The sequence below is a fragment of the Periplaneta americana genome, chromosome 16, assembly GCF_040183065.1.
Source record: "Periplaneta americana isolate PAMFEO1 chromosome 16, P.americana_PAMFEO1_priV1, whole genome shotgun sequence".
Taxonomy (NCBI): domain Eukaryota; kingdom Metazoa; phylum Arthropoda; class Insecta; order Blattodea; family Blattidae; genus Periplaneta; species Periplaneta americana.
The window spans coordinates 187,192,721-187,212,950 of NC_091132.1; the positions used below are offsets into that span (position 1 = coordinate 187,192,721).

General features: G+C 36.5%; 1 protein-coding gene across 5 annotated transcripts in view; it reads right to left on the minus strand.

Annotated features, from left to right (window-relative positions):
- Positions 1–20,230, minus strand: part of LOC138692245 (kelch domain-containing protein 2-like) — a 54,886-nt gene that overhangs the window by 32,095 nt on the left and 2,561 nt on the right. For 4 of the 5 annotated variants that reach the window (XR_011330034.1, XM_069815387.1, XM_069815385.1 and 1 more), the window contains exons 2-6: positions 18,781–18,872; positions 17,507–17,595; positions 5,882–6,035; positions 3,610–3,826; positions 405–490 (exon numbers count right to left, since the gene is read on the minus strand). Coding sequence is in view for 4 of the 5 variants with exons in the window: in XM_069815387.1 (XP_069671488.1) it covers positions 405–490; positions 3,610–3,826; positions 5,882–6,035; positions 17,507–17,595; positions 18,781–18,872 (638 nt within the window). In the remaining variant the exon portion in view is untranslated. The remainder of the gene's footprint in view (positions 1–404; positions 491–3,609; positions 3,827–5,881; positions 6,036–17,506; positions 17,596–18,780; positions 18,873–20,230) is intronic. The other variant, XM_069815388.1, reaches the window with a different exon arrangement.

The window sequence follows — 20,230 nt, forward strand, 5'->3', positions numbered from 1 at the left end:
ATAGTATATTTTTGCAAATGCACTCTCCTCAGCACCTTGTATAAATAGGGAAAAAATTAGAGTATAAAAAAATGCGAGGTTTTTTACTGATCGATTTCATATGGAATAGCCCTAATAGAAGATCATTAATTTTCTTTTGTCCAATGGCTTAACTTGCCGTTATTCGCCCCAACCTCTATGAGCAACTCACAGATGTTGCTAGTGCCAAGAACCACAGATCAATTAATTCATCAGAGACTATCCAGAGTGCACCACAAGCAGTGGTTCTACAATGCACTTGTAAAGAATGATGGAAAATTGCTGAGATGGACAACAACAACAGACTGGCATGAATACATTTTAAGTATGGTATTTCGTTGCACAAAATGTAAGAAACTAAAGCTTTTTAATTGCTATGTACCCACTTGCCACTCCAGCGCATCTTATCCAGATCGAGGCAATGGAGATCGTTGTTCCGTGTGTTGCCAATGCGGCCTCCAAACACGAACACCTGCACAAAAGATAAATCAGTTCATTGTCCCCTGCATCACTTGTAGGGTTTGTCATACATATCACAAAACTGGCGATGTTAGAATCTTATGCACATAAAACAAACTGCAATTGCATTTGTTAAACCTGTCATCGATTGCAAAAGGGAACATGTCCAAAATAACAAAGTGTTGGAAAATCGTAAAACTGTAACTAAGTTAACAAATTAAAATGTTCATATTTTTTTTTTCTAATTAGATCACTATGAATACATACATTCATAATCCATGAACATCTTAATTTTTTAACTCTGTTATGGTTTTTTTTGCGATCTACGAACACTTATTATTTTGGATGTGTCCCCTTTTGCAAATCGACAACAAAAATTCAATATCATATTTCATATTATAATTGATTGGTATACTTTGTATTATGGCAGACCATGGAATGCATGATAAGTTTGGTGGAAAAAAAAAAAGCCTTGTTAAGAAGTAATTTTACACGAAAATACAGTAATAATACTTTTGTTCATAAATCAGTGGACTCCATGTATCATAAGCAGTGAAAAATATAGTGGGACTCAGTAGCGGCTGGTGATCAAAATAATGAGTGTGCTACAATTTCTATATTGGCCTACTTTAGTATACACTTATATGTATTTATTTTAATTTGAGACTCGCCTAGTGACGAAATATGAAATTCATATGACGTTCCATCCTACTGCAGAACCTGTCAATTACCCTGGTGTTAAACCCTTCATCTTGGACATCATACTCTTTTCTATTGACAGTATTCCAAGAGCAGTGAGGCGATCCTGGGACATAGTGTTCCTTAAAAACCGTTTTTATGCGTTTCAAGCAAGAAAAACATCTTTCTGGCTCAGCAGTGGTGATTGCTGTTGTAACCAAAATATTTAACAACTTCGTTATTTCACAGAATGGATCCTGTAAATTGTTGGAGACTATGTATCATAACAATTGAACAGCTCCATCTATATTTCGGAAGCCGGGTCTTCCGTATAGAACTCCAAGTTGTGTCTTTAACACTCTTTTGTTCACTACAGTATAGCTGTTGACAGGAACTTCGCGTTCAGGAAAATTAGGCTATGCGAAAAATTGCCAGAAAATTTGCTGTTTAATAATTTTGTTGCGTCTAGGTAGCTTAAAGACTGGAAACGATGAGTAGTTTCCTGAATTATATGGTCACATACTTCCTTGGCATCAATTTCCTGGGATTCCATTTTCCGTCTCCTGCTGACTGATTCAGGAGGACTCAAAAAGCAGGTAGACGGCAGCAGCAGTCGGGCACTTGAATTACCAAATACATTGTAAATAGTTCCGAGTTCTTCCACAAACAAGCATTCTTTCGTTACTCTTTACTTTTGTAATCTCCAAGCTGTGTTGTGCTTAAGCTGACTACAGCACTTCCCCGTGTAAAAATGGCCATTCAGGGCAGTTATTTCAGCTTCGCACATGCGCATTAATTGTCTACATTCTCATGTGGAGTTTTGAGTAGCACATTGTACCTCCTGAGGCACCAAAGAGCTAAGAGCGAAGACTAAACACTCTATAACGCGTCATGAACATAACAACGGGAAATTATCAGATGGCAGATCAGATACTATGGTGGTATGGCAAATACATTATTTGAGCAAAAATTATCATTGTGCTGTAGCACTGTAGCACATAAGGACGGGCCGCCCCTGGTGGGACTGCGTTGGTGTTAATGCAGCTTCTGTGTGGTACCTCTTTGTTACTTTGTTAAAATCACCAGTACCAGTTGCAGAAGACACAGCCCTGCAGTATACATTATATTGACTACACCCCAACTCTGGCTACTAGCAACAGGCATCTATAATGAACACCAATTAAAATACCCCTCACTTCAAAATACACCCTTAATGTTTGTTCCTCTCTCAAAGTGAGAGTCCAAGTTTCACAACCATACAGAACAATCGGTAATATAACTGTTCTATATATTCTAACTTTCAGATTTTTTGACAACAGACTAGATGATAAAAGCTTCACAACCGAATAATAACACGCATTTCCCATATTTATTCTGTGTTTAATTTCCTCCCGAGTGTCATTTATATTTGTTACTGTTGCTCCAAGATATTTGAATTTTTCCACCTCTTCGAAGGATAAAACTCCAATTTTTATAGTTCCATTTCGTACAATATTCTGGTCATGAGACATAATCATATACTTTGTCTTTTCGGGATTTACTTCCAAACTTATCACTTTACTTGCTTCAAGTAGAATTTCCGTGTTTTCCCTAATCGTTTGTGGATTTTCTCCTAACATATTCACGGCATCAGCATAGACAAGGAGCTGATGTAAGAATCTTAAATTTTAATTCAGGAAAAAAAAAACAGAGATATTGTTGTGAATCATGTGAAATTTTGTATCATTGTCAAGTTATTTTATCAAAACGAAACTGTCCCCAAACATGAGCTTGCTCTTTCAGGTACTTTCATGTAACATTTTATATATGATATGCTATAAATAAATGAATGAATGAATGAATGAATGAATAAATAAATAAGTAAATAAGTAAGTAAATAAGTAAATAAAAAGTAAATACATAAATAAATAAGTAAATAAATAAATAAATAAATAAATAAATAAGTATGAAGGTAGGTAGGTATGTAAGTAAATAAATAAGTAAATAAATAAGTATGTAAGTAAGTAAGTAAGTAAGTAAATAAATAAGTAAATAAATAAGTATGTAAATAAATAAGTAAATAAATAAATAAGTAAATAAGTAATAAATAGATAAATAAATAAAGAAATCAATAAATAAATAAGTAATTAAGTAGGAAGGTAGGTAGGTACGTAAGTAAATAAATAAGTAAACAAGCATATTAAATAAATAAGTACATAAATAACTAAGTAAATAAGTAAACAAATAAATAAGAAAACAAACAAACAAATAAATATCGTTTGTTCCTAGGTTACAAGTGCAAGCCATAGTGATTTTTCCTAACTCTGACAATTATTCAAGGAAGCCTGATACGCTCTCTCACTAGAGTGTGAATAAGCTCTGATCACTCGCACAGACATATTTCCCATACATTAATGTGTTTTACAACTGAATTCACTTTGTATCTTGGATTTCTTCATCCACTGAACCACAGACCTTGTGCCCAGTGATGTCAGCTGCGTGGGCTGCCCGGGGTGACGGGATGGTGCCTCGGGTACGTGGCCACTCCCACTCGTCGGTTGCAGGATTGTACACCACCAGCTGGTTGTTCCAACCTCTTGGCCAGCCTGACAGCTCTGTGCTGGGGTCCACCACATGCTGGAATGGCGCTCCAAAGTCGGGCTGCGGTCCAAAACCACCGAAGAAGTAGAGCCTGCAATGAAGTCCAGCAAATCGGAGCATGTGCAAACACGACATCAACTACATTCTGTTCCCTTTTTTAGTGGATTATTTTACGATGCTTTAACTGCTATGGTTATTAGCGTCTGAATGATATGAAGCAGTGGCGGTTCCTCGGAGGAGGGAAGGGAAGAACGTCCTCCTCAAATTTGTCTTCTTTTTAAAGTAAATACCAAATTAAATATGTGCCTTGAAATTAGAGGAAGATCTGATCATTTTTAAGTTCACAGCTATCAGAAAACCTCAGCTGATCGAGTTTTAAACGACGCGCGCTCATGTGCTGCACGAAAACTGTGAGAAGGATGCAAGATTGTTTGTGAGGAGGAAAGTCAATCCTTTCCTCCTTTACTGCGGTTAACACACATAGACAACAGCGCACTGGCGGCGAGAGAAAGAAGCAGAGTTTTAAAGCAAGTGAATGAATGGAGAGGGAGGAGATCCTCCTCTGATTCTGCACATGAGCAGGAAATAGTTTAGCAGACAGAAACCAACTTGTCATGCAGCAAGCTTGTTACTACTGCCATCTAGTGATGCTGCATTCAACCAGACTATAACACATAGGACGAGACAATAAAAACAGCTATGAAAGACACCAAATACATTATACAACGAGCCTATAATGATAGTAATTAAGAAGCGAGTATGGATATTTATGAAACGAGCGCAAGCGAGTTTCATAATTTTCATACGAGCTTCTTAATTACCATTATAGGCGAGTTTCATACGACTTTTTATGCTCGACCATATTTCTAACTTGAAATTACCGGTATTCAGATCTATACATTTTATTTGTATCTGACAAGATCGGAAGTGACCTTGTTCTAGGTCGTGAATTGTGAGATGTGCGCAGACGCGAAAGTATTGATTTTTTCCGAGGAACAATAATGTCACTGACCTTGATGTAATCCCGTTAAACTTGATAATATTATAACCTTGATTATTGAATTCGACATTGAAAAACGAGATGACAAATTGAATTTATTTGAATATTATTTACAATTAACGCTAATTATTATAGTAACAGAACATAACCTTCTGCGACAGTATTGGATTTCCAGCCTCCGTGACTTTTCGCTAATTCTCTTTCGATTGCATATCCGAGAATAATCGATACTTGCGGTTTTATAACGGTACAAAGCTGACTTGTCATTGGCTGAACACATGTAAGCTGAGTTATCACTGACTGAAGACCTGTACTTTAATGAGTAGGTGTACTTTAATGACATGCATTAAAGGACTGCTACCAGGTGTATAATTACTACATTTTGTTAATAAGTATATAATGAATTTCAATCTTAAGGCATATAAACTTGCAAATGTTTATTTGCTATTTAATAACAATATATGAACGTTTTCGCCATTTAGGGCATCTTCAGATATAACAAAACATATTATCTGGACCTATAATAATATATTATGCAAATAACAAGGAAAATAGAGAACAATATATGTGACACATGAAATTCATGAGCTTTATGTAGATATAACATGATACAGGATGAATATTGAGATAATCTTTGAATTTGAACTTAGACTGGACGAATGTTTTATTTTATACATATAGCTCATGTTACAATTAATATACAATGTTTAAAATTTGTCAATGATGTTAATTTTAAAATTTACAATGATGATAATAAAATATTTAAAGTAATCATGGCTGAAAGTTGTCGTAAGTTACAAGATAGCATGCGTAGTTAATGTTTGTGTGTTTTGTAATTATTTCACTTAGAGAGGCCGTTGGCATTTGAATGATGTTGTTTGACGTTGATGACTACTTTACAATTGATATACAGTGATTAAATTAGTCGAAAACGTTCATATATTGTTATTAAATAGCAAATAAACATTTGCAAGTTTATATGCCTTAAGATTGAAATTCATTATAAACTTATTAATAATTTACCAGGCATATTGATATATTAAAATGAATTGTAAATTACTACATTTTGGCATGGTCGAGCATAAAATTATAAATCACACGCACACACACAAACATAAATAAACCTCGGTAGATCTATCTACTCACTTGTTATTGTAGACCCAGCCAGCTAGCTTGTCACAAGGGGTAGGCTGTTCTCCCGTGGGATGTAGCCACTCCCATGTCATCGTACACAGGTGAAGACGAAAGAGTTGGTTGCTGTTGCCATCCATTGAACCAGGTTCGGTCTGGCCATGAAATCCTACATACACAAAAATATGCTATAATTGTCATCTTCAAACAATCTTGTATGAACTGTTCTTTTCAAATAATAATAACTACTTATAAGTGAAGAGTCCACTGCAAGAATGATGGATGTCATTTGGAATACATTTTGCAGGAGAAGCAATTGAAAGTTTGAAATGCTTAGCACTCAAAGCTTGTGATTTTCCGATCATTACTGGACAATGACTATCAATGATATGGCGAAGTGTATCAGCATCGGTTAAAAACGCAGTAATCATACATTACGAAACGACGGTTAAACAGTAACAGTGGTTAAAATGTAATTTATGTGCACCATTCTTAATCACCGATTACTTAAACATGGCTAGCTGACACCTCATTTAACCAGAGTAATGTCTATTATGGTACATTGTTTCTACAAAATGACTAAAGGAAATCATCCATACCGCTGCAAAGATAATAGTCAACGTCTAAAAACGACTGCGTTCACTATGTTCTACATCGAAATGAACGCATCTTACATTTTCGCGTTGCATTTGTTTGCCTTTGGGCGCTGTTATATTTGTGAGTTCCATTTCTTTGTTTTTCAGTACTGTTAGGTTAAAATCGTACAAAATAGAAAATTGAATGCAAAAATGATTATATCCCAATGTGAGGTTGAAGTATCGATAGACTCAATTACTAGATTTAAATATTTTATATATATATATATATATATATATATATATATATAAAGATGGAATATCTATAAAGGAAAAGGATGTAGAAGATTAGTAGGAATGTGTGTATACGATCCAGGACCCCATTTACACAAGGGAACTGTTCATTATCCTAAGATCCATCCATAACCTCTCTTTGTTCAGCCAGTGACATGGAGAAAGAGATGTTCGAGTATTCCCCCTTTTAGTACAGAAAATAACAGTTACATAGAATCGTAATATAAGCAGCCGATCCATAGGAGAAATATGACTTTTTGTGTTATTTCAAGTGATCCATTTGTACATTTTGATAAACGAAATACCTCCTGAAATTTTCTGTCACCTAATTCCTCGTAAGAATTCTCTCTTTCCACTAAAGAAACTTCACGTTCATGCTCTATCCAAGAAATTCAAGTAGGCTACTGTGCAATAATAATTGTCTTCGAAATAAACATCTGTGGCTCTGGCCGCCATTTTGCTTTACTTGCTCTACTAATCACTGGTTATCTCTTTTAACCGCTCGAATATGGCCGGTTAGAGATTACTGTGGTTAACCTCCTATTTAAGTCGTAACCGAGGTCGATCCACTGTAAAAATGCTTAACCAGGGGTTAGGTGACAATTTTAACCGGTGATTACACTAACCGACTTTGATGCACGTGGGCATTAATGCCATATGACTCTGTATGTACATTCTATATGTCTTAAGCTATGCATTGACAGTCTTGGTTCATTTTCGACAAGAAAGTGATATCCATCATTCTTGCAGTGGACTCTTCAAAAGTATAGGTTTGTTTCTGTTTCTGATTGTATGAACTAGACAATGGCCAATACTTCTAATTACATTATAGGTGTTATTGTAAGTTGTTGGGTGCATGAAAGAAATCAAACACAAAATACTATTGAAGAGGTGCATGCTGACTTTCTGCAGTATTTTCAATGGGGATCCAAAACAAACACTTTTGAGATGGGAACATAAACTCTTCTCCGTACGTGATGTAAAGGATTAAGGATAAGAAAAGAAGTGGCAGATCTTGTACCAGAGGAGAACAATTCAGACCCATCAAGGAGTCAGTGGATAGATTGCCACAGAAATAGATATGGAAACGAGATGCGGAATTGGGTATACCCTGGTAGACAATGCAGAATCATAGGAAAGAAGACTTAAAGACGTTGCCCTCAGTGGCGGCTCGTAGATATTGAATTAAGGGGGGCTGCATACAAAAATAAACCAAGCAACTTATTATATTTAAAGATTAGTTCCACGCGCCTTGTCTTGTAGGTTGCAAGCTTTTGAATCATCTTCTTATTAAAATCCGGTAAGTCGTTTGACATAGTCTTCACAATGGAAAACATAACTAATGCGGTCAGTCTCTCTTCTCTCATCGTATTTCTAAGATAGGATTTTACTCTCTTCAAACACGAAAAGCAACGTTCTGGTTCGGAAGTTGTCATTGGTATGATGATGTTATGTTTTATTTTTTATTTAATGACGCTCACAACTGCAGAGTTTATATCAGCGTCTCCGGATGTGCCGGAATTTTGTCCCGCAGGAGTTCTTTTACATGCCAGTAAATCTACTGACATGAGCCTGTCGCATTTAAGCACAATTAAATGCCATCGACCTGGCCCGGGATCTAACCCGCAACCTTGGGCACAGAAGGCCAGCGCTATACCAACTCGCCAACCAGGTCGACGGTATGATGATAGCTATGCATAGCAGTTCCACAACTTCTGAAAATGAGGCCTGCAAGATCTCAGATAGAAGAAACTGCGGTAGGTAAAGACGAAGTTATAATTTTGATTGTCTTTTTCTGTAATTACTGTATGAATACATCATTACACCCACTATTATTTATCCCCATAACAAAATTTCGTAACTTAAGGAACTATGGAAGGAGCCATAGATGCATTGATTAATAGTACATTATGCAACAAGCCTATAATGGTAGTAATTAAGATGAGAGTATGTTTATGAAACGAGCGCAAGCGAGTTTCATAATTTTCATACGAGCATCTTAATTACCATTATAGGCAAGTTTCATACGACTTTTTATGCTCGACCATATTTCTAACTTGAAATTATTCATAAGTATTCATGTTGTTCTTATCTGACTGAGGAGCAGAACTGACCTTGTGCAATATCTCGTAAATTGTGAGATGTGCGCAGACGCGAAAGTATTGATTTTTCCGAGAAACAAATGACATTGACCTTGATATAAGCTAGACAGTAAAATAAACATTAATCTTGATATAACCTTGACATTGAATTAGACATTGAAAAACGAGATGACAAATTGAATTTATTTGAATATTATTTACAATTAACGTTAATTATTATAGTAACAGAACTGACTTTATTTCAAATATAGGTGATTTATTGTGCAATTGGTGAAATGAATTTGCGGGAATGTGGTTTGTGAAAGGCTGGAAGATGACGGTGAATTGATGTTAATTTGTGTGTTGTTTTTTTCGACTGAGTTTAATATTGTATTTGAGATTTCAATTTTATTTTGGATCGATTCTTCAACATAACCTTCTGCGACAGTATTGGATTTCCAGCCTCCGTGACGTTTTGCTAGTTGTCTTTCGATTGCATATCTGAGAATAATCGATACTTGCGCTTTCATATTGCTACAATGGTGCTTTCTGATTGCTGGAAAACCTGAACTTTAATGAATAGGTGTACTTTTATTGAGGTTCATTAAAGGGCTGCTACCAGATGTATAATTACTACATTTCGCCATAGTCGAGCATAAAGTATTTAAACAAACATACTTTTTTTAGCCAGCTTCAAAGGTCTGCTCACACCAACGTGAAACATGGGAGTGACAGCAAAAGCAAAAGCAACGTGAATTATTGTGAGTACAGCAGGATAAGAAAAAAAAAGTTTCAGTAAAGTTGTTTCTTTTAAAAGTAGTTTCCAATGGTACCTTCAATGACCCACGTTCTAATTTAAAATTTCTTGGTTGACCACAGGTACCCCTACTTCTGGTTTGTTACGGGAAATGGTACTACCACCAATCAAATCTTAACATAAGTTTTGGTTATCAAAATTTTTTATGAACAACCATATCATATAATTTTCGACAAAAAAGGCTGATACGGGTGGTCTGAAACACCCAGTACACACACATATATATATCTATATATATAATTTGAACTGGTAATGGAAATTACGGGAAAACGGCTGAACGGATTTTAATGAGTGACCCCTCATTTTCATGCCTCGCATCCAAAGTTTTCGGAAAAATAGTAGTTTTCAGTGAAATGTCAACTTTCCTACATAATTTTCCTATTTTCCAAAATCCATCTGTTGTCAGTTTTGAGAAATAATTTTATTGAATCACGGCCGACTCGATTGAATTTCAGAACAAAACACACTGCAATAAACAATAGGCTATTACACGAAGGCCATGACCTGCAGGATTGCCGACATATTTAGAGCTCAATTCAATTTGTTATTAAAAACTGATTCTGCAGTGTATAATTTTCTGAGTACAGCTGTGTATTGGATATTCAAATCTAAGAAACCTGAGGTGGTTTGATGACATTATTACCATTAGAAATTAAATATGATTATACTGTAGTTAATATCATGATGCGTCTATTTTTCATTAATTGTACATAATATTGATGCTATATTGATGACATGAAAGTGAAACGTTTTGAGGTTAGGTAAGTAAATGTAGAGAATATCTTAATTTAGATCTTCATTTCTATAATTTACTGAGTGGCTGCTATATATAACTACAAAACTTAAGTAAGATAATAATATTGTTATTAAAAATCAAATATTTTTATACTTATTAACCCGGTGGGGTTGGGTCTTTTTCATATAGGCCTACTTAATGGTGGTGTAGTGTAGATATTGATATGTGTCATTGTCTTCAGTATTTGCTCGAGAGAGCGCAAAAATTACAGTTCCAAAGGAAAGATAAAAAGGTATTACTTACTGATAAAATAAGATCCTAGAAAATTTTGTAGTCTCCAGATCATTTCAGCAAGATCTCTTAGTAGGATAAAATGATTTTACGCTCTACAATTCAAGTTCTACATGCAGCAGCTATACGAAAATGCTATTGGTCGAAAGCTTAGCAAACTTGACTTTTTTTTTTTAACTTTTGCCTACAATCCACAATGACCTGAAATAGCTACTGCTATCGTCCTGACATTGATACTTGCGTTTTCGCATTGAAACTCAAAAACTGAAGTTGGATAGGTTCAAGAAAAAAGAATTTGGCCTAAAAAAATCCATTCAGAGGGAGTATGTTTCATTATTATGGAAGAAAATAACTATCAAAAAGACAAGTATTCTTCATTGAAAATAAATCTGAAAAATTTTTATTTGAACGTCTTAACGAACTTAGTTTGCAGCAGCATTTGCTGCACAAGCCACTAGTATATATATCTGTTAAAATAAACAAAAGAGTTTTCGTAAGATCGAGGATCAGTAACAGGTTTGGTTGTTCAGGCTTTTGGTATGTCTTGCATATAATTTTTTGGTAGACAGGTAGATACAAAGCGATTTTGGCGAAGTCAAGGATCAATGACTGTTAGGTTTGGTTTGTTAAGGCTTTTGGTATGCCTTGCATATATTTTATTAGTTGTTAGGTAAACAAAAAGTGATTTTTGTAAGGTCAAGAATTAGTGACAGGTTAGGTTTGGTTTGGTTGGGCTATTGGTATGCCTTGTATAACACACATTTTGATAGAAAGTGAATTTTCTTAAGGTCTAGGATCAGTGACAGATTAGTGGCCGGTTTCACCAACCTTCGTTATCATTATAACGTCTCGTTAAATAATTTAATGACACGTTAGTCAATTTTTGTGTTTCACCAAACATCGTTATTGCTAACACATCTTTAAACTCATCGTTAATTTATTAGGACCTAATTCGTCATGTTAAATCAGTAACGATGGGTTAAAAAATCAACAACATGGTGGACGTATTCGATGTTGAAATTCTGCAACATAATGGCGAACTTTTATATGTTTTTATAACACTTGGAATAATCATTTTGAAGATTTAAGTGATAAAGAATTTCAAGAAAGCCACACATTAAGGAAATAAGTAATAAGAATGATTCTAGAAGAAACTGAATATAGGTTAGAATACGACAGATAGGAATCGCCCACTTAACGCCTCTGCAACAGATTCTTCTCGCTTTAAGGTAATGTTACGGGAAGTTTTGAAATAGTAATTGGTGATATGAACGGATGTCAAAAGCTGTATTGTCTAGAAATGTGAATAAAGTATCAGACGTACATCAACATTACGATCACAATACATTTATTATCTTTATAATAGGCCTACAGCTAAATTTCCTGTCATCATTGACAACGATAGAGTGTGTAAGCTACATGTTCCAATCGTATCTCCTGGCAGTAATATGGCCAAAAGATTCTGCAACAGAAGATCCTATTTTTCATTCAATATTCAAACAATTTTATATAAATAAATTGTGACTAAACTATCGCTGAGATAGTTTCCTTCGTGCTCTGCTTATACACCTTGCACATACGAAACTGTGACAGGTTAGGTTTGATTAGTTTAGGTTTTTGTTATGCCTTGTATATACGATCAATTGCATCTCCACAAAAAAAAATTAAATTCAATGATTTTCAATTCTGAAATCAGCAGAATTACCTCAGCGCTAGTTTATTGAAATTATAATAGGTTAGAATATGACAGGAATCACCCACTTAATGCCTCTTCAACAGATTCTTCTCGTTTTACGATCAGTACACGATAGCACAACATTCCAAAGTACGAGGAGGATGCCTTTTTAAATGGAAAGGGTGCAAAGAGATTTTACTTTTAGGATGCAATGGATACCCCTTAAAATCCAATTTAATGACACCTCTTCTGAATTCTGCCACACAAGCAGGGCAAAATTGTTACAGGTACTTAAATCTACATGAAATACAGTATAAAAGTAGTATGGAATTTATGGAAGAGGCGATTTCCCATCCTAAATTTAGGCCTAATAATAACTGTATTGTGGCATCAATTCTGAAGCTGTTTACCTTATCGTCCGCAAAATTTTCTTATATTTCCTTTAGAAGTTACAAATTAACTGCTCTACATTCCTATTTACATTTGGAAGCATCTGTTTTTTTTTAATTACGGTACGACAACATACTGTATTTAGGAAAAATACCAAGAATAAGAACTTTCAGATGTTCTTAAAATTACAGCCTCTTACACGTTTGCCTATGATTGTTTCCTCATGCCAAACAAAGTCAGCAGTGATCATATGTAACCAATGAAATTCGCGATTTCGAAGCCATGGTCGTATGAGAAATAAAACATGCAAGATACAAGTACAAAATCCCCACGTTAGTAAACGCACGTTAATTTTAAAGAAACGAGGCATGATGAAACAATCAACTTTTAAAGATCTCGTTAAAATTAAATGATCCGTTTATTGACAAGTCGTTTGTGCTAATTTAAAGGAGCTTGGTGAAACCGGCCATAGGTCTGTTCAGGCTTTCGGTATGCCTTGCTTTAAGTTTTTTCTACTTTTAGGTTAGATTATTGCAGTGTAGAGTAGATTAATTCAGTACAAATTGTGTTATAGTCACAGTGACATGCTTAAAATGTGTGTTTTAGAACTTCATTTTTTTAGTTTTTCGACCTTTCGTGAAGGTTGTTTTTACTTGGTCATTTAACGACGCTCTATCAACTATGGGTTATTTAGCATCGATGGAATTGGTGATAGTGAGATGTTATTTGGCGAGATGAGATCGAAGATTCGCTATAGATTACCCGACATTCGCCTTATGACGGGAAAATCTCGAAAACACACAACCCAAGCGGGCATCGAAACCATGCCTGAGGGCAACTCCAGATCAGCAGGTAAACGCGCTTTACTGGTGGCGTTCATGAAGGCGGTGAGGGCACAAGCAACTTTTTCTATGATCATTTGCGTCAAAAGTAAACGTTTCCAACGTTTTTAACACATGAAAATAAATTGGAACTGATGAGTATCACAAAAACACTAAAGGAAATGATGTTTTCCAGAATATTTACTATAAAATAAACACTAACTCTAACACGGTCGTAACTAACTAGGAAGTTTGGAACCAATCAAAGCCAAGTTCCTAAAGAAAACTCTGGGACTCATCTACATGCCATTCCGATTGGTTTATGAGCTTGCCCAAGAAATTTTTCTGACTGAAGATTTACGTACAGTACATACTATACTTGGCTCGGAAACATGACGGCCTCTCTTCTTGGAATTGGTAATCTCTCATAAACCCCCATCCTCTACTCAACCCCTAGCCGCGTGGCAGAAATACAATAGATCCTAGCATTACCAAATCTAGTAGTCATTGCCTCTACCTGTTGGGTTTCACCCGTTCTCAGTGTCTTTGTCGACGTGTTGTTTTATACCGTTGTGCGCTTCAATATGTCTAATTTATTCCGGCCATGATTAATGAGTGTTGGAGCAGATGATCCGCAGCCAGGCCTCCTGATACACCTGAAGATCCAGGACCATCACGACAAGAACAACAAATAACACCATTGAAGAAAACAGAATATCTTATTTGCAGAGGAGCGTAGCTAAGAAAACAAAGTGTTAAAATTGTGTCTAACGTTAGAAATTCTATCCATAAAGTAATCGAAAGTTCAGGCAGTTTAATAAGTATAAATCTTAATCACTTAACATCGGACGCAACCGGCGGAGTTGGATATATGAGCATAGAAATTAAGAATTACGGTTCACCAACTAAAGAGAAAATAAACAAATTAAAACAGAATTCGGTAAGATAGACGATTTTATACGTGATTTACTTCTCCAAACAGTATGTGAACAGTACGCGAAAGAGATATCGCCAACAGCAACACCGTCCTTAGCAACCTAAATAATGACATTATTCACAGCAGTGCTTAAAAGTTTTCTAACTTACAACAGTGAATTAAATGTTTTTAAATCACTCTCTACATGACACCCAACATACGAGTATTAGCAATAGTAAAATGAATATATATGAACTTCTTCGCCAACAACACATTACAAAGAAAAGCCCTACAATTTAAAATTAAATTTACATACCAGTAATGAATAAAATATTGTATAGCATACTAGAGTAAACAGATTTTATGCATTCGTGGAAATTATCACCCAAGGCGAAGCTGATGAAATCTAACTTTACTCTTTTGTACTATAAATTCTATAACTATTCAATGATCACAGTTTCAGAAAATTTTACCAGCGCAACATTCTTAATTAAGTATAAAATTCTGGAACTTCAATAACATGGGAATTTAACACTTATTATAGAAGTCTGCATTTCTTTGTTTATTTAGGCAAAACATGTTAGTGAAAATATAAATATAAAGTGTTTTTAAAATAAGTTTGTTCATTTTTATACCAATTTTGTTTTAGTAATTATAAATTAAGGTATATTTACAAAGATAATATTGTCTTTCTGAAAATCGCAGTTTGAAAAACGTTCGCAAATCACAATGACTTCAAGAATTGGCAACTCGGCTAAGGGTTTATCCCTTGCGCGTGCATGCAGTTAACTGGTGAAGGGGATGAGGGAAGGTCGTCATGTTTTCGTGCGAAGTATACACAACTGTGTTTCTCAAACTTCCCTGAAGTGGGGACCACTTTTTTAAGTCAGAACAGTTCCGCGGACCACCTTATTCTTGTTCCCTTCGAAAGCAAACTTAAGTTAAACAATTTATATCTAAAATAATAGGGTATCTAATCCTAGTTTAAAACAAAAGATTTATGTAGCATATTTTAATACCAGTATACTTACATTTTAATGTAGAAATAATTAATTAAAATTAATTTAATCCAATTTATTTTATATTAGTATTAACTAATTAAGTTAATGTTAATAGAAGAAAATTTCTTATATCGTCATCTGTAAAAACAGAAATAAAAAAAATTATTGCAGAAACATGCCCGATTTTCAACAAGTAAAGATGCAATTTTGCATGTTGTATTATTGGTGTACGACGTACAGTACGTGATCATTTCAATGTGCAGACTGGGTGTCGCCAAATTATTAAGAAAGTCGTAAATATATGAAACGGTTTGGTACTTCGGTCCTCTTCGAGTAGTCCCTAGCTAGGTTACAGGCACGACGCCAGATGTGCAGGGAAAACACAGTGAGAAACACCACGTTCATAGTGCTTTAAATCCCTCTTTTGTTGCTGAAAGTAGAGTGGGAAGTCAATATATGGGTAGAGTAAATAAACTTAATAAAATGTCAGTACTGGGAGAAAAAGTGAAAGGCGATTGCCATGTGTCATTTACAAACTCTGAGATTTTCAGTTATAGTGCGATACGGAATTCGTTTGAATTTTATTTTTTCTTCTGTCCTTTTTGAAGGACCACAAAGGCAGGCCTCGAGGACCACAGGTGGTCCGCGGACCATAGTTCGAGAAATACTGATCTAAAGGGTATCCCAACAAGAATGCCGGATTTAATAACGTGAATAAATGCAACAAAAACAGATTAACAGTCTAGATAGCAGTGCCAAAAACCCAACAATAACAGGAAATCGTTGGGACATCGTGCCATTGTCTTGTAGTGGGTTTGGGGGAGGCGCTGTTATCTATTCTGTTAGGCCTACCTAGTTTGTTGTATTTATTCACATTATTAAATCCAGCGTTCTTGTTGGGACACCATATACAAGTTATGGTGGAGGAATTGCGAATTCAGTAACAGATAAAAAGAAGTGAGATCTGGCAGTCCACGGATTTTACTATAAACTGTACATGAAACTGGGTTACTACAAGCCAACTGAACAGTGCGTGTGTGGTCTCTGCAGGAAACTTCGTGACTGATACCACCGCTCCTTTTGTTCAAACAGAACGAGATCTATAGATCTAGATTCATTTTCCGGGCTGAGAGGCCGTGGTCTATTGGTTGGTTTTATACCAGACGTTTCGTCTGCAACTGCGGCAGACATCTTCAGTGGAGTGGTATCCGAGGTCGCAAGACTCTTCTCGGTGTACCTGAGGCAACTGATCCTGTGGCTGGTTGTGCGGGCGTATTTATAGTGCGGCTCACGGGCTGAGGCCTGTTGTTGCTGCAGTCCGCGCCGCTTTGTTCGCTGCTCCCGTTCTGGGTTCCGTCCTTTTGTTGTAGTGGCTTCTTATCTGTTCTGTTTAGGAATTGCCGCCTAGGACAGATTGACAAATCGGCAGTGGCAGCACATGCCTATCAAGAGGGCGATCACAACATAAGATTCAAGGACACGGACATCTTGAGCACGACGACGCACTTCTTCCCCTGTCTACATAGAGAAGCGATCGAAATATATAAACATAACAACAACTTTAATCGCAAGGAAGAAGGCGTAAAGCTAAACAAGTGTTGGTACCCGGTCCTAAACAGAACAGATAAGAAGCCACTATAACAAAAGGACGGAACCCAGAACGGGAGTAGCGAACAAAGCGGCGCGGACCGCAGCGACAACAGGCCTTGGCCGGCGAGCCGCACTATAAATATGCCCGCACAACCAGCCACAGGATCAGTTGCTTCAGGTACGCCGAGAAGAGTCTTGCGACCTCGGATACCACTCCACTGAAGATGACTGCCGCAGTTGCAGACGAAACGTCTGGTATAAAACCAACCAATAGACCACGGCTCTCAGCCCGGAAAATGAATCTAGATCTATAGACTCCGGCCGTGAAAGACTACACTGCAAGAACGAGATCTCTAAGACTACAGTAGAGAAGACTAAAGACAAATTCATGCACATTCGTGTACTTCTCTATTTTTTAATACAAGAAGGCATTTCAAAAATCATAGAACTCACCTCCAAATATGTAGAGACAGTCTTCATGCAGGACACCGCACGACCCAGAGTTTCGAGGAGGAATATCTCCTTTCGTAAGAACCCTCTCCCTGAGAGAAGAAGTACACGTCAGTCAACACTGCCTGGAGCAAACTGCGCTCATGTACCCTCATACATATGGCGAAGTGCATCAACATTGATTAAAAACGCAGTAATCATAGATTACGAAACGACGTTTAAACAGTAGCCGTGGTTAAAATGTAATTTATGTGCACCATTCATAATCACCGATTACTAAAACATGGCTAGCTGACACCTCATTTAACCAGAGTAAAGTCTATGATGATACATTGTTTCTACAAAATTACTAAAGGAAAGCATCCATACCGCTGCAAAGATAATAGTCAACGTCTAAAAACGACTGCGTTCACTATGTTCTACATCGAAATGAACGCATCCTACATTTTCGCGTTGCATTTGTTTGCCTTTGGGCGCTGTTATATTTGTGAGTTCCATTTCTTTGTTTTTCAGTACTGTTAGGTTAAAATCGTACAAAATGGAAAATTGAATCCAAAAATGATTATATCCCAATGTTAGGTTGAAGTATCGATAGACTTAATTACTAGATTTAAATGTATTATATAAAAAAGATGGAATATCCATAAAGGAAAAGGATGCAGAAGATTGGTAGGAATGTGTGTACGATCTTGGACCCCATTTACACCAGGGAATTGTGCATTATCCTAAGATCCATCCATAACCTCTCTTTGTTCAGCCAGTGACATAGAGAAAGAGATACCGGTATTCGAGTATTCCCTCTTAAAATACAGAAAATAACAGTTACATAGAATCGTAATATAAGCAGCCGATCCGTAGGAGAAATATGATTGTTCTTGTGTTATTTCAAGTAATCCATTTGTAGATTTTGATAAACGAAATCCCTCCTGAAATTTTCTGTCACCTAATTCCTCGTAAGAATTCTCTCTTTCCACTAAAGAACCTTCACGCTCACGCTCTATCCAAGTAATTCAAATACTGCACAATAATAATCGTCTTCGAAATAATCACCTGTGGTTCTGGCCGCCATTTCGCTTTACTTGCTCTACTAATCGCTGGTTATCTCCTTTAACCGCTCATATTTGGTCGGTTAGAGATTACTGTGGTTAACCTGCTATTTAAGTCGTAACCGAGGTCGATCCAACGTAAAAATGCTTAATCAGGGATTAGGTGACAATTTTAACCGACGGTTACACTAACCGACGTTGATGCACGTGGGCAATAGTGCCATGACTTACCAAAGCTCTGATAAGCAATCGTATATCCACAACTCGTCCGTGTAATGGTAGGCACTCTGGATCTGAGAAGTGGACGTCTCCTGCATGTGGTCCTACAAAAGGTCAGCAAATATCAAATGAACAATCTTTATTTTGTAACAAACTGTGACAGATAATTACAATGTTCAGTTCATACGCGAATAACATATATATAGTACTTCAGAAGGTGCTAACTTATAGCTTTGTTTACATCCCATTTATGAAACGGTAGCTCAGTTGGTAGAGCAGCTGGTTACGGACTGAAAGGTCCGGGGTTCGATCCCAGGTGGTGACAGGATTTTTTCTCGTTGCCAAACTTTCAGAACGGCCCCGAGGTTCACTCAGCCTCCTATAAAATTGAGTACTGGATCTTTCCCACCTCATTCTAGTGCCGAGGTCATCGAAAGCATGGGGCTCTACCTCCATGCCCCCCCAAGTGCCTTCATGGCATGTTACGGGGATACCTTTACCATTTATGAAACACTTTACAGGGAGTTATACCTGAAATCTTGATTTGCATAATACACGTCACTGTTCGTTAACAGAAAACCACAATTTAAGTCACACAGAGTTAGTGTGCACTCGAAGTTGGTTGCTTGACGGTTGTCAGCCCACTTTGAGGTCTGTGGATATAGAGGGAGAAATTGGATCGGTGTCGGTTAGAGTTCCCGAGTAGCTCAGTGGTAGAGCGTTGGTACGTTAAACCAAAGGTCCCGGGTTCGATACCCGGCTCCGGAACAATTTTTCCCTCGAAATTATTCAAATCAACTTTACAGGGAGTTATACCTGAAATCTTGATTTGCATAATACACGTCACTGTTCGTTAACAGAAAACCACAATTTAAGTCACACGGAGTTAGTGTGCACTCGAAGTTGGTTGCTTGACGGTTGTCAGCCCACTTTGAGGTCTGTGGATATAGAGGGAGAAATTGGATCGGTGTCGGTTAGAGTTCCCGAGTAGCTCAGTGGTAGAGCGTTGGTACGTTAAACCAAAGGTCCCGGGTTCGATACCCGGCTCCGGAACAATTTTTCCCTCGAAATTATTCAAATCCACTTCACAAGGAGTTATACCTGAAATCTTGGTTTGCATAAAATTTCTCGTTCACCATCTCCACCAAACTAACACACAATGGATCTAAGTGAGATCTTATGATGAGTTGCCAGACCTAACGCTTTGCAAATATTTAATGCAATGTATTTATTCCACTGTATTTATTTTTATTTTTTATTTTATTTTATTTCTTTTTTGTTCCTTATTTTTATTGTGTAATCATGTAAATCGTGTTTATTTATCACTTAACATCAATATGTATCCCACTGTGTTGTTTTTTATTATTAATATATTTTTTGTGTACATTTTATTCAATTGCCGGTTTCCGGTTTAATTATGTAAATCCTACTTAATTGTAATCTAATACTAATATGTATACTA